We start from the raw sequence: 15,775 nt of genomic DNA on the forward strand, positions 1-15,775 counted from the left end.
ACTTATAACAACTGCCTTATTAGAATGTAAAACATAAACGTTATTTTGAATCCTACGTGGACTGCATAGTTGTCAGACCGAAAGTTTCATTTTAGGAATTCATGTTTAGAGATGTACCATAACCAAGAGATACTAATGTTGCAGAAGTAATGACTGTAACGAAGAGCAAAGTAGGTCCGCTCTGGTACAGCTCTTCTGTCCATGTGTTGAATATGTACTAACTTAATTGGAAGGCCAATGATGTCATGGAGAACAAAGTACAGTGTGACTTCATTAAATACCATATTAAGCCTAGAACACTTTAGTCATTTTAGTTTGACTATAAATTAAACCGAACACTTGAATGTATATTGTAGTTGACTGAATTCTAATAAACCGGCTTCAGCCCTTTCAGAAAGCTAATGACTTGTTTGTTTTTTTTAATCTCTTCCAGGTCAAAGACCGAGGTCCAGAAGCCACAAGAAGATTTTTTAATTGGTTTTATTGGAGCATTAATTTGGGAGCTATTGTCTCCCTGGGAGGCATTGCGTACATTCAGCAGAACGTCAGCTTCGTTATTGGATATATCATCCCAACAGTTTGCATTGGGATTTCGTTCATGGTGTTTTTGTGTGGTCAGAGTTTCTTCATCACAAAGCCACCTGATGGCAGTGCCTTCACGGACATGTTTAAGATTCTGGCGTACTCTTGTTGCTCACGAAAGAGATCCAGGGAACACCAAACTAATAGGTTTGTAAAAAAAACTCTTCAGTACAGGCTTAACTCACTTGAAATTTAAACTAAGGTCTCAAGCCACTTTGCTTAATGATAGTATGACTGGCTGGCTGCTGCTTCATATTATGAATCTAGTCTATTTTCTACCGTTTTAGACTTCGACTTTCATTTAGATTTTTGAGTGCTTGAGGGTATATGTCCTAATAAAGAATATATCCTTGTTTTTCCATCTAGTCCCAGTGTACAGCAAAATCAAACTTGCTGTTCTTCCACTACTCCAAAATTTTTCCTGTAGTTCCTCTCCTTTCAAACCTCGTTTATACTTATAGCAGGGGTAGGCAACCTATGGCACGTGTGCCAAAGGTGGCACACAAGCTGATTTTCAGTGGCACTTACACCGGGTCCTGGCCACCGGTCTAGGGGGCTCTGCATTTTAATTTAATTTTAAATGAAGCTTCTTAAACATTTTAAAAACCTTGTTTACTTTACGTACAACAGTTTAGTGTTCTATTTTAGACTTCTAGAAAGAGACCTTCTAAAAATATTAAAATGTATTACTGGCACGCGAAACCTTAAATTAGAGTGAATAAATGGAGACTCGGCACACCACTTCTGAAAGTCCAAGCTATAGGTCGGGGTCGGCAACCTATGTCCTTTCTAGCAATGTTGCAGCAGTCCCACTGTAGCGCTTCAGTGTAGACACTCACTACAGCGACAGGAGGGGTTCTCCCTTCACTGTAGTTAATCCACCTTCCCAAGAGATGGTAGCTGGGTTGATGAAAGAATTCTTACATCAACCTAACGCTGTCTAAACCAGGGGTTAGGTTGGCTTAACTGTCACTCAGGGTGTGGTTTTTTCAGACCCCTGAGGGACATAGCTGGGTTGACCTAATTTTTTAGTGTAGACCTGTCTTTAGATCGACCTAGCTATGTCAGGAAAAATTTTGTGCCCAAACACCATAGTTAGGTCGACCTAGCCCTTGGTGGCGATGTGGCTAGGTCAATAGAAGGATACCAGCTCACACTTCTCTGTGGGGTGGATTTACCTACATTAGCGGAAAACCCCCTTCTGTTGATATAGGAAACATCTACTTTACAGTGCACAATTGTGGTGCTGTAGCTATGCCACTGTAGCGTAGACATGCTCCCAGTGAATCTGGCCACACCTCAGACTCTGGACTAGCATTTGCTAAATACATTTTTTCACAGAGCACTAATTAACCATTTTTTCTTTTGTGCTTTGCTCTCTCCATGGGCACATCTTGATTTTAAAAGGGTTTTTATTTGCCTTTGTAGACTTGATGAGGCAACTGAGCTGTATAACTGCTTTTTCTAACGACCTCTTAGAGCTACTGTCTTCCACACACTATGAGGTCCTCTTGGGTTTCAGGTGCCTCATGCGGCATAGAATTTCATGTGTTCGCTTAATCAAGTGCATAAATAAGTTAGAATAACTTATTTTCTGATGGTGTCAATAAACCAGTTGTCACTTTCAAGTGTTGCATTTTTTTAATGCTTAGTCATGCCGAGGGACAAAGAGAGATAATGTCTAGTAAACGTTTATAATGAATACTTAGTTTAATTTGTCCCTTTCACACACTTCTGATCCGCTTTGACTGGCATGTTTTCTCTTCTGTATCTAGAAGTAGTTCCCACTTCTGAAACGCACAAGGTGTTTTTATGATGAAAAAGCAATACAAAGTTGTCCGTGAATTTTTTTTAAATTAACTTTAACTTTATTTTCAAAAGTGAAATCCAGGAAGTGCTTCAGCAGCCTCGTAAGCAAAGCCTATTTGAGATGGCGAAGATGTCTCATGGAGGGCCGTTCAGAGAAGATAAAGTGGAAGATGTGAAAGCCCTTGTCAAGATTATCCCTGTCTTTTTGGCTCTTATACCTTACTGGACAGTATATTTTCAGGTGAGTGACTCTGACCAAACATAAAGACCATAAGTTTACATTCTCAACACTGCAGTTGGAAGCTCTGTAGGTGCTATCATTAAATCACAGCTCTGAGTCTAAATTGTAAAAATTCATTCCTCTCTGAAAATTGCCCTAAAAGCATCAACTTTGAAGGAACATTTACAAAAAAAAAAAAATGGGGAAAATGTTCCATAAGTTTTTGTTAAATAGAATAGTTTAGCAATGTTAATGGCTAAAATTCTGAAAGAGGCTGTAAATCTAACAATTTTTGCCTAGTCTTATTTTATTATGGACTGGCTGACTTTTATGTTGGTTTTGGGGTTCACCCCAAACTAGTTCTCAGAGATGTATATTTGCTTGCACAATGTAATTAAAATTATGTAACAAACCAGTGCTTAGTAATGACAAAAATATTTGCTGGCTCATTTGACTTTTTAAACAAAATGTCATGGGGCGAGGTGTATTAGTTCACCAATATGCCCATATCTAAATGTAAATTGCTATGTAGTGTCTTGCACGAATGTAAAATTCCCTCTGAAGTTGAGGGACGAATAAATGGTCTAAAAGGGATATTAAGAATATTTTCAAAATATGTATTTTAATCTCATAATTGGAGTCTTAAAGCTAAAATTTGTAAATATCTAATGTACTTTTCAACATTGAACTGTTTCCTTTTCACTGGCAAAGATAAGTGAATTGGAAAACAGATTAGTAAACTTTACTTTTAGTCCCTTTCACTATATTTCTCTACATTGGCAGGATGCTGCAGAGCATAGGTTGCAAACACTTTAGAAGACTGTTTAGAGCTTTAAAAACTTCCACGTAAAAGTAATTTAAAAAAAAATTCCTGTGAATGGTTCTGTTGCTCTTAGGTCTCGTACAAGAAGATCTGGATGACCTTGAAATCTGGAGTAATAGAAATTGAGTGCAATTTAATAGTGCAAAGTGCAGGGTCATGCACTAAGGGCTTGTCTACACTACCAAGTTTTATTGAAAACTTGTCAACACCCAAAAGTCAACAAAACAAAAATCGCCAAAGGGTGTTCACACTTGCTCCCTCTGTCGACAGATCACACTGGGGACACCATCATTGCTGGGTGAGCAATGCACCGTGGGTATGTATCCCACAGTACAGTATTGTGGGAAGGAAGAGCTGATCGCAGTGCATCTTGGGATTCTCTATGAATTCTCCCACAGCCCCCTCAGCTGAGAGCAGCATCATGAGTAGCTCTGTGAGCTTTCTGTGCTGAGGAATGGCAAAGCAGCACAGGAGTCTGTCCCCCTCCCCCTGCGGCAGCAGTCCGCCTGCTGCTGTGTTCCTAGTGCCGGGCAGAACAGGAACATTCCAGTGATTTGCTCAAAGGGGGCAGGCACAAATACTTCCCGGAGTTTCTAAAGGGGAGGGGCGCATGCCTGCAGGGCAGCAGAGATCAAAACACTGAGCAGAGCAATCAGGCCAGGCATTGTGGGATACTGGCAGAAGCCCGTTCTGGGGACAAAACTATCAGCAGTGTCTACACTGGCTCTTTGCCGACAATAAAGGGAGGGGAAAAGACAAAAGTCTCTCGGGGTGGAAGTTTTTTGTCTCCAAAATAGGGCATTTTTTTGCAACAAAAGTCCCATTGTCATGTGTATGCTTTTGCTGTTTTGTCGCTAAAAGGCAATTTTTGGCAACAAAACTTGGCAGTGTAGACAAGGCCTTAGCAAAAATTCTTGTGGTTAGTGTCTATCAGCTGGGGACTTATCAGTTGGAAGCGACAGAGCAAGAGAGAGACTTGGTTTTACTGGCTGATCACAGGATGACGATGAGCTGCCAACATGATGCAGCCGTGAAAAAGGCTAATACCTCCTGCTGCATCCTAGGATTGCATTTCCACTTGAGATAGGGAAGTGGTAGTACCATTATACAAAGCACTGGTGAGACCTCATCTGGAATAGTGTGTGCAGTTCTGGTCTCCCATGGTTAAAAACGATTAATTCAAACTGGAATAGGTGCACCGTGCAGAGAAGGGCTGCTAGGATGATCATAGGAATGGAGAACCAACCTTATGAGAGGAGAATCAAGGAGCTTGGCTTGTTTAGCTTGACCAAACAAAGGCTAAGGGATCATGTGTTTGCTCTCTGTAAATACATCAGAGGGATAAATACCAGGAAGTGGGGAGAGGAATTATTTAAGTTAAGCACCAATGTTGACATTACAACAAAGGGATATCACTGGCCATCAACAAGTTTAGTTTAGCTTTGACCATTTCTAACTATCAGATGTGAAGATCTGGAACCAGCCTTCCAAGGGGAGCAGTGGGGGGCAGAAAACGTTAACTGGCTTCAGGACTGAATTTGATAAGTTTATGAAGGGAATGGTATGCTGAGACTGGCTACATGCCACTAGGAAATCTGCTACTAGCAGTTGCAGATATCCCAAGCAGCCGGTGATGGGATACTACATGGGGAGGCCTCTGGGCTACTACAGAGAATTCTTTCCCAGGTGTGTATCTGTTGGGTCTGAGCCAAGCTAATGGTTCAATATAACAAGTGATGATATGGACACTAATTGCTTTTGTTGGGGTTAAATGGAATCTGCAGGGAAACTTCATTCTAGTGTCAGTTTTCCAGTACAAAGCTGAAATTTGTATTTGCTCAGGGTCTAACTGATCGCCATATTTGGCATCAGAAAGGAATTTTCTCCTGGTTCAAATTGGCAGAGTGCCTGGGTGTGTGGTTTTTTTGCTTTCCACTAAAGCATGGGATGCGGGTCACATGCAGGTTTAAACTAGTGTAAATGGTGGATTCTCTGTAACTTAGTCTTTAAATCATGATTTGAGGACTTCAGTAACTCAGCCAGAGGTTATGGGTGTATTACAGAAGTGGGTGGGCGAGGTTCTGTGGCCTGCAATGTGTAGGGGGAGGGGGCTCAGACTAGATGATCATGACGGTCCCTTCTGGCCTTTTGAGTCTAAAAGTTTGTGCTTTTTACAAATCTCCAATTTTGGGCCTGAAGAGATGTGGCACTGGAAAACCTTGTTTTGAACTGCTCTCTAGTACATTCAAATGCATTCCTTGTGAGTCACTGACATTTTAAGTAGTTTCACTTCAGTGTATGACTTTATCAAGTAACAATGTCAACTAATTTTTCTTAATGTTAGATGCAGACTACATACGTTTTACAGAGTCTACATTTGAAAATCCCTGAAATTTCAAATGTCACCCCCCATATTCATACGGTAAGTTGGGCAAAATGTGGAGGGTTTTTTTTTTTTTAACTTGTTTTGTTCAGTTGAAACTCCCTGAGCTAAGCTAATGGTCCAATGTAACGAAAGATGATGTGGACACTAATTGCTTTTGTTGGGGTTAAATGAAGTCTGTAGGGTAGCTTCATTGTAGTGTCAATTTTCCAATACAAAGCTGAAATTTGTATTTCCTAACGTTAAGTAGTAGAATTGTAATTTACCTAACTAAACTTGATTTTTATTAACTTAAATATAGGCATTAGTTAATCGTATACATGTTGTTTTGTTCATTTAGGCATATTTCAAAACTAATCTATTAGGTCTGTCAAGCGATTAAAAAGATTAACATTCAAATATTTAATACATTTCAGTTGGTATTCTGTTTAACAGTGTGATTAATCGTGATGAATTTTTTTTATCACAATGAATTTTTTTAATCATGTGAGTTAACTGCGATTAATTGACAGGCCTACTAAACGTTCATGATACTGCAGGCTTATCTACATAAAAATTCCAATGAAGTAAATGAGGAATTGATTCTACAGTAACCCTGAATCTACTCTTAAATTAAGCAAGTATAAGTCAGTCGGAGCCCTGCAGATGTAAAATATGAGACTGTATCTGTGGTTACTATTTTAAGGGCCCAGTTTTGCTTTTGAATGCAGGCAGCTGCCACTGACTTCACTGGGAGTCTCCATGTTCCTGAGTGGCAAAATATGGCCCTTAGAAGAGGCCTTTAAATACACACAAGCGAAGTTCCCTGTAAGCTGTGTGGCAGGCTATCAAGGGCTGCACAGACGGGGAGAGGTGCCCCTCCCCTGGCCCGGCCCTGCCAGAGCTGCCAGTACAGCGGGCTGTGGGGAGTCCTTCCTCCCTGGGGAAGCCTTCACCCCAAACTCCTCCTTCCTGGCCCCACGCCGAAGCCCGCACCCTCTGCCCCAGCCCTGAGCCCTCTCCTGCGCTCCAAACCTCTCAGCTCCACCCCCTCCAACATTAGAGGGAACACTGCACACAAGCTGTGTTACTACTAATAACATGTTAATGATAAGTGAAGGGTTGTTTTTTTTTTAATTCTGTTCACTAATTTTCTGCTGCTTATTTTTAAATTTCCCTTAACTTGAACAATGGAAGTCATTATGTCAATTTCACTTCCAGTTTTTTAGTGCTGCAGTGTTTGAGTTTCAGTTAGTGGAGGGGAATGTTAATTTAAAAATTCTGATAGAAATTTTTTAAAACGGAAATACTTTCATTGGTCCAAGGTTTGTTAAATTTAGACTAAGCATAATCAAACTTTGGGCCAAATTTGAGATGTCCAATTAAGTAGAGCACAGTTTATTTTAACTTGACCACAGGTCCTTGGTAGTTGCAAATAAGTTTTACCAGGTATTTTATTCTTACTATGAAACCCTTCTTGCCCTTTATTAATATTAATACTTGCATTTCTATAGTTTTTTTTCATGAGACCGTCTCAGAGCTTTTTCAAATATTAATTAAGCCTCACAACTGTCATGTTTGAGCTTCCTGATTGTTAGGCTGAACAAAATTAATAGTTTTCCTCTAACTTAGCTAAGACTTAATGAAACAGGCCTGTGCCTTTATCTAATATGGGGAAATTAATGAAGTGTGGACTGATCACTGCAGTAAATGTTCTTTTTAAACAAAGCACAGTGTGATACTTCTGCTTAGGCCCCTAAAGAATATTATGCGTATAAATATGCATTAAAAAATTACAGAAGGCTGTGTACACACCCCTAACCTAGTGACTCTAGAGATGCACTGTAACTTTAAAAATATGTAAGTGTGCGTGTTTCTGCTTTGGGAATAAACGTTATCAGTCAAACTTATTCTAGCCTTTGGCTCATTTATTTTTTTGGTAAGCAGTATGTTAGGTTCAGAAATTGAATTGGTTCAAATAAGCAATGAAGATTATTACTAGCTTTAGTTGAAAATGGTTTAAAATGCCACTCATACCATAAGACCATTTCTCCTAACTTTAAACTGTGGCTTTAAAAATTAAGTTCAGTTGTATTTAGTGTTCGTTTAATAATGTGGAATTTGAGGCATGGATAGTGGAATGTCATCCTAGTGTGTCTGTCTTGATATTTTAAATGGTTCTTCTACCAGCCAGTCTGTAAGTGAATGTCAGCTCCATTTTCTGCAGTGCTTCCATTGCAGCCCTTTTGCTGCTTCAATCTGAAATCTTAAAAATAACTCTGCAAGTATATTTTAAAACCATCTCAAAGTAGGTTTGTGGTTTTATCACTTTTTTTCTATTTGGGTGATATGAAAGGCATCATACAACACTACATTTCTAAAAATATGTGTACATGTGTAGTCTCTTCTAAAGCTATCAGACTTGCTCTTAGCCATCAGGCTTTGATGGTTTGCCGTAGCTAAGTAAAAGAGCAGTTGAGTCATGACTCATCAGAGCTACATTTTTCTTAGAAACAGATGCACACAACATTCAATGTAAGCATTACAGTATTTATCTAAAGTGAACAGGATAAAGATTGTACACAGTTTCTTGATATGGAAATAGTGGAATATATAAAAATATGTGCATATTCTCAATTTCCCAACTCCTGATATGTACAAATGGGAAGGAGTGAGTCTCTGAAAAATTTGTGATTTAATTGTGTGAAATATAGCAGTGCTGGCGACACTTGTTTATCCTGTTGTCCATTATCAAATTCAGTAATTCCAAAAAACTTCCCACTTTTTTTTTTACTGTATTATCCAAATCAGTCTTTGTTCAAGTTTTGTGATACTGTTTAATGTTGTGGTGAGATAGTAAAAGTCGGTTACGCTAAACACATTTTGGGGGCGGGGGGGGAGGAAAATCATCTCTGTGAAAATTTTCTTGAATGGGGTAGATTGAATTAAATAAGTGATTTTAAAGCCACTGATTTTAACTTTGATTTAAATAAGCTTGAAACCTTGATTTAAATAAATTTCAATCTTGTTTGGCATTTGTACTCTTTGGAAAGTAAATAAATAGAGGTTGGTACTCATTATTTGATAACCTTTAATACACATTGATTTGCAACTTAATATAGCCTTCAGGCTACATTTACTACCTTTTGCTAACCAGGAGGATATATCTATACATTTATATAAGCAATTATATAGTTTAACTTACATTTATTTAGTTTATTAATTCTTACATTTATTATGTTACAAAATGCATCATTCACCATTTTCTATTAAATAGACTAACTTTTTTACTTGTGATTTGTGTCAAGCTCTACTTGGATGGTAATTCAGATTCAATTAAAGTACAAAAACGTTTTAAATGCTTTTTTTGTTAAATAAAACTGCTTTAAGTGATGGATACATAAGAAGAAAAATTATCAAAAATGTATCAACATTTTGCATTTAAAGTTAACTGATTTAATAAACAAAGGAAATACGTGTAGCTAATGAATTGAACTGATTTTTTTTTGGTCACCATAACCTTCAGAGTCTTAGAACTAGTAGATCACACCACTTCCCATCTAGTTTTTATTCAGAGATTGGAAGAAAAACAATTTTTCCTACTTTTTCAATTCTTAATTGGGTTTTTAACTTTAAATGAACAAGTAATTGAATAAATATTCCCTCTGCACCTGCCAAAGAGGCTACAGCTGCCAAAAAACTAATTTAGCACTGCAACAAATTCTGGTGTCAGGTGCTTAACTAGTGACTTCCACCCGTTCAGTGCTTTGACTTTCTTTAAAACTTGGCAGTAAACATGTATTGCTTAATATTTTTGGTATTTAAATTAAATTATTTTAATCAGGTGATAATTTCAAATTTAATATCAAATGTATTTTAAAAATTAAACCTATTTAATTAAACTTTAAAAATCAGTTTTTAAATATTTTTTTAATCCTTTGTTTTAGACCACATTTGCTGACTCTTTCTAGTGGCAAACAAAAAGATGATCAGTTCAGCAGAATTTTTAAGAATTTTTATTTTCCAGAGTATGTGATGGCCCCTTTAACCATAATCTTGCAAATTTGATCTGTTTGGAAATATTTAAGTTTGAACAGTTAATCATTCAAGTCTTTTGAATTCATGGTCTTGAAATAGTTGGAACACAGAGTGTAATATGGAATAAAAAAATTCTCAAACATTATTTGTTGAATTAATTTTTAAGGTAACGACTTGTCCCCCCAAGCTCTTAAGCATAACTCTGTCCTTCCATGAAAACATGTATGGCACATTTTTCAGAGTAGCAGCCGTGTTAGTCTGTATTCGCAAAAAGAACAGGAGTACTTGTGGCACCTTAGAGTCTAACAAATTTATTTGAGCATAAGCTTTCGTGGGCTACAGACCACTTTTTCGGATGCATAGAATGGAACATATATTGAGGAGAGAGATATACACATAAAAAGAGCATGAAAAGGTGGGAGTTGTCTTTCCAACTCTGAGGGGCCAATTAAGTAAGAGGAAAAAAACGTTCATTACAACAGCTCAGTCTCTGAGGCTTTCCAGATTTGTAGCAGAGTTAAGCAAGGCTGTGTACCTGCCCAACTCTGTTTGGGATCATCTTCTCCTTGCTATTGAAACAAGCTTTTGGTTCCCCAATTGAGGGAATCTACTTGCACACAAGATCTGATGGAAAGCAGTTCAATCTTGCAAGACTTAGATCTAAAATCAAGACTCAAGAGGCCCTTATCCAATACAGCCTCTTTGCTGATGATGCAGCAGTGACAACCCACACAAGTGCATCTTCAAAACTTTCTGGACAGTTTTTCCAAAGTCTTCAAAGACTTCGGGCTTACCATAAGCCTAAAAATGATGAACATAATGTGCCAAGGAGTTGAGGAAGCACCCTTCCTCGAGATGAACAGGTATGTGAACTCATTCACCACTTCAGGTTCATAGTTGGAGTCCATTATCGGAGTCCATCTCTCACTTGAAACAGAACTCAACATCCACATTGGAAAAGCTGCCACAACGATTTTTAGACTGAACAAGAGGGTCTGGCAAAACAAACTGACAGAACACACACAGATCAGTATGTATCGTGCATGCATTATCAGCACACTTTTGTGTGGGAACAAGACATGGACCTTAGACTCATCTGGAAAAGAGGCTCAACAACTTTCATATGCATTGCCTTTGTCGAATCTTTAGAATCTCCTGGAGGGACAGAGTCACTAACACTGAGGCGCTCAAGCGGGCCAGCATGCAAACACTCCTCAAACAGACGTCTCCGCTGGCTTGGGGCATTTGTGCTTAATGAATGATGGGCGCATCCCAAAGGACATCCTCTATGGCAAATTGGCATCTGGAAAAAGACCCAAAGGACGCCCAAAATTGCATTTCAAGGATGTGTGCAAGCAAGACCTCAAAGAAATGGGCATGGATGTGGACAAATGAGAAGATCACGCAAGACCGCAGTCTTTGGAAACAAGAGCTTAACAAAGGTCTCCAGAGTTATGAGAGGAAGCAGTCCAGCTTAGCAGAGGTGAAAAGAACTCGCAGAAGGCAGAGCCCAGAGGGTTGAAACAACATCACCTTTAAATGTGGCAGAGATTCATTCTCTCTCTCTCAAGTGGGTCTCTTTTTGTTTTTAGCCATGGTTGCAGCTGCCATAAAACCAACTGGGTTTCAAACACTCAAAGTTGAGTTAATTATGGACATGTTATTTATCTTGTGCACACAGCCTCTCCCCAAACCTGACTGGTATGGTAGAAGGACTTAATAATGTTAAATTTTGAATCTTGTCTCCAGGGATCCAAATCATATATGGCTCCTAGACTTACATGAACTGGCCCCAGTTGCTGGCACCGTTGTGAGGCTTTATATACAAAGATTCTGCTTTTTAGAGTCCTAACAAAAACAGTGGCTGGAGACTTAGAAGCGTGGACATGTTCTAAATTTTCATTTGGACTTTACTAGTTGGAATAGTATTTATAGTGGAAATAGTGCAGTCGGATAGGTTGAATATTTCTAAAGCTATTTTTGGACTTGCATAAGAACATTTCCTTAGTGCTTAATGGAGTATCTTAGTTTGCCCATATAGAACTGATTCTAAATACTTTAAAGCTTGGTAGAGTGGGAATCTCATCGTGAATTACTGAATCTTGCAAATTAGAAAGGATAAATGTATCCCACAATAGACTTTGTTCATTTGACAGATACAATTTCAGTTTGATTGTATTTTGCATTTTATTAGTAAAATACTCTTTCTACTATGATTGTTGGAACTATGAAAAGTCATAATCTTAATGGAAGAGCTACAGCCTCTGGCTACTAAATATTTCTCACGACTAGAATAGAAACAGTTGACTAATAGGAAATATAAACCTATAGTCAAACTCAAGAACACATTTTTGGAAGCAAAATAAACAAGCAGGGAATACTTTAATTGCATTAAATCACTTTCTACCATATATGCCATTAAGATTGCCTTTGATTGCTGTTGTAGACACATCTTGGTGTATTTGTTTAAATAATATATAAGTATTTGTTTACCAGACATGAGTTGCACAATCCATCATTCAACAGACAGATGTTCTCTGACTGATGGATCTTAATGGCGTGAAAGCTCCCTCAGGATAGTGAATTTTCTATTAAGCACGTTCCAAGACACATACAGAAAACAAGTATTAAGATGCTAAAGTTCCTCCCTCTAACGGAGGCAGCACTGATCATGACATTCTATCAGTTATTCATTTTTTGTTCTATCCTGTGATAGTTCAGCTGACGAGTCTGGCTCTGTCAGTCCTCTGCAGCTCATTGTACTATCACTTTTAAACAGAGCTTCAATCTAATCACTCCCATTGAAATTCATTGGTGTTGAACGCTCAGGTGGCTTGCAGCATGGGGCCTGTAGGCAGCAGCTGGCTAGAGATAGAAGGGCTTAGTCTCCCTAAATCTGTGTCTGCCAGCCAGAACCCCTTGCCAGCTATCATGACAGAGGGGCAGCTGGACCAAATCTGAGTGGTGTTACGCATGGGCTTCTGCTCCCCATCCAAACTCCATGTGGTGGAACCTGTGCCCATTAGAGAGTTGAGTGGAGACAGAGGCCAGTAGCAGCAGGAACCCTGTGTGCCAGGTTGCAATGCCACACAAATTTGGCAAGCAACTCTTCCATCACATCAGCAAGGAAGGGGCTCCACCATTAAGCCATCCAGGTATGGTTAATGCCCACTCCCCTGTATGAGTGACAAAGAGGTGGTTGAGCCTGTGTGTTTCGACCTGGTGAATGGGCTCTTCCTCCTAGTCCAAGGGCTCCACTCTGTTTCCCGTCGACACAAGCTTCAGCTGCATCCCTTGCCACCTGGCTCTGCTTACTTCCTCCCCATTGGCAGAGGTATGCCCTGCCCACTGCTCTCATCTCCAAAACAGTCTGCCAATGGGAAGGCAGACAGTAACTGGAGGTGGGTGGCATGAGCTGGTGTTGGAATCTGTGTTAAAGGGGAAGTGGACATAAGAGAGTGGTCCGAGGCGGTGGCAGCAGCAGCTTCACTATAAAACTGCCCCTCTCAGTAACCTGGCTCAATCTTTAAATACATTTCTTCCCCCCCCCCCCCCCACTTTAAGCTTTGCTCCTGGTGCTCAGATTTGGCTGGGCCTGGGTGCTAAGTGGATGGGCCACAGCCCACCAATGGGAACAGCCTACTCCGCCCCGCCCCCTCCCCCAAGAAAAAATTTACCAGCCTCTCTGATTGGGCTCTTAAATGTTTGAGATGTTTGCATTAGAGTGCCTGCCAACTATATTACTGTGCATCCTGATGGTTCGTCTTAAAGGTATGAAAAGGTTTGATTAGTGGAACTTCTTTTTCAGTTTTAGGTGCAAACGACCAGCAATCTAGTTAGCTGAGGTACTCCATTTGGTATCATTCCTACTATGCCCAAATGTGCAACCATGCAGTGCCATCATTTTCAAAGCAGAAATCCAGTGACTTCTGGATCAGGTGACTTTTGGAGAGTGTCTCTTCATATTCATGCTCTATGTCCACCTTTCCCTCTTCCTTTGAGTTCTGCTCTCAGAACTACTGGGCTCAGTAGAAGGAACTGAGGCAGTTGGGGCTCTTATAATCTTGGTTCTGAACACTGGATATTGCAAGAGGATGCCTGTGCAACCCCAGTGGGCACTGCTTTTTGGAAAGCTCCCAAAGTTCAGCACAGGTGGATGTGAATTCCAGGAGTGGGAGCATGCAGTGGCATCCTACTTACTTTGGAGAGGAACCCTTTTTACTGTTGTAAGCCAGAATTGTAAACTACTGTAGCTAAATAAAACCTGAAGAGCTAAACTAAGAAATATGTATTAAATGTAGTGTTGAGAAACGACTGAACAATTTTATTTTAATGTGAGTCTGTAACTTGTAACAAATATTTTGGTTTCTCCCAGGTTTTCATTATTGCATGAAAAATATGCTATTTTTAAAGAAAAGAACAAATTGGCTGGTAAGTAGAACATGGCTGAATTAATTCATCTCCTCTGTTCAGTTTCCTGCAGCCTGGTTGACGATGTTTGATGCAGTGCTTATTCTGATCCTAATACCCTTAAAGGATAAAGTGGTAGACCCCATTCTGAAGAGGAATGGCTTGCTTCCATCATCTTTGAAGAGGATTGCAGTTGGAATGTTCTTTGTGATGTGCTCTGCATTTGCAGCAGGTAAAAAGGCAATTTAGATACACATTTGATTAACTTCTGCGGAGTCCTGTTGTGAGTATCTAAAATGTTTCTGGAGTCTTCAGCCGATAACTGCTCAGGAGTCTCTTGGATGGGCTGCAAGAATGTGTGCACCTAATGAGAGGTTTCACTCACGCTATTGCTAACCTTTAACGTTTTTATTTATCGTGTAAAACTACTCGAGCACTTTTCTGCTTGAAACAAGGTTATAAATTAAAACTTTTAAAGAAGCGTAACTTGCAGCAGTTTGTTAACTAACATTCTCCAGGATGAAGGATTAGTCTTCTCGGGTAAGCTTACTATCAAGGTCAAGCATACTGAAAAGTAGCAGGAGAGCTACTTTTATCATCATCAACCATATTCTATCACTGATGAGTTCAGCCTGTTTTGGCTCACAGCTGGTGATCAGATGGCAAAGAATTCTACTTCATAAAATTAAATGCAAAATTCTAATTCCGTATTCTAAATATTAAGAAAGCCCCAAAGCAATGTAGTCTGATTTTTAATCATCACTTCACTTAAAAGTTAAGCACAGGAAAAACAAGGATCTGTAAAAATCAGTGTTTGCCCTTTAATACAGTCTGATTTTTCAAATATTAAATAAACTTGAAACTCTGTTTAGAACTGTTTGTCTTTAGCTGAAGTAATAAAATTGGCTTATTGCTGAGCAAGACTTTCCTCCGACTTTGGCTTTTTTTCCCCCCCTTTTGCCTTAATGTTCCCTAATGTTTGGAATTATTGTAGTGTAAAATAGCTTAGCTATTGCTCGAAAGGAAAAAGATGGCATCGCTGTTCAAACCATAAATCATCTGCTTATGAGGATGATTTAAAGTTGTTAAGCACTGCTGATGTGGAACTGAACATCTCTGAGCAATGCTTCATAGAACCTATACCCTTCACCCGGTATCACTGTAATGAACGTATTGATAAAGCATTATAGCATTAAATAAATTAATTTCGGCACTTGTAATCTCCTATATTTTAGAGAGAGGGACACTTTATAGGGCTATTAAGGTTTCTCCCAATGAGAGAGGTAATTACCTTATTAGACCAAGGTCATTTTGTATGTGGGCAAGGAAAGTTCTTACTGTAAAAGTCATTTGAACTTAAAATAGGAATATTTCTCTTATTCAATGGCACTTGAGAACAGGTGGGTAGAGCTCCCCTCTGCCAATAGGGGGTGACAATGCCACAAATGTTGAAGTCAGCACTGTAAATAGAACTTGCTGGCTCAGAATTCTTACCTAACTTGACTTCTAAAACCACAATTCATGTCCCCAC

General features: G+C 39.2%; 1 protein-coding gene across 1 annotated transcript in view; it reads left to right on the forward strand.

Moving 5' to 3' along the window:
- The window catches only part of SLC15A4 (solute carrier family 15 member 4), a 51,923-nt gene that overhangs the window by 12,750 nt on the left and 23,398 nt on the right, over positions 1-15,775 (forward strand). The window contains exons 2-5 of the mRNA XM_054006522.1: positions 434-729; positions 2,464-2,632; positions 5,779-5,856; positions 14,308-14,476. Of these exons, the coding sequence (XP_053862497.1) occupies positions 434-729; positions 2,464-2,632; positions 5,779-5,856; positions 14,308-14,476 (712 nt within the window). The remainder of the gene's footprint in view (positions 1-433; positions 730-2,463; positions 2,633-5,778; positions 5,857-14,307; positions 14,477-15,775) is intronic.

The sequence above is a fragment of the Malaclemys terrapin genome, chromosome 16, assembly GCF_027887155.1.
Source record: "Malaclemys terrapin pileata isolate rMalTer1 chromosome 16, rMalTer1.hap1, whole genome shotgun sequence".
Lineage (NCBI taxonomy): Eukaryota > Metazoa > Chordata > Testudines > Emydidae > Malaclemys > Malaclemys terrapin.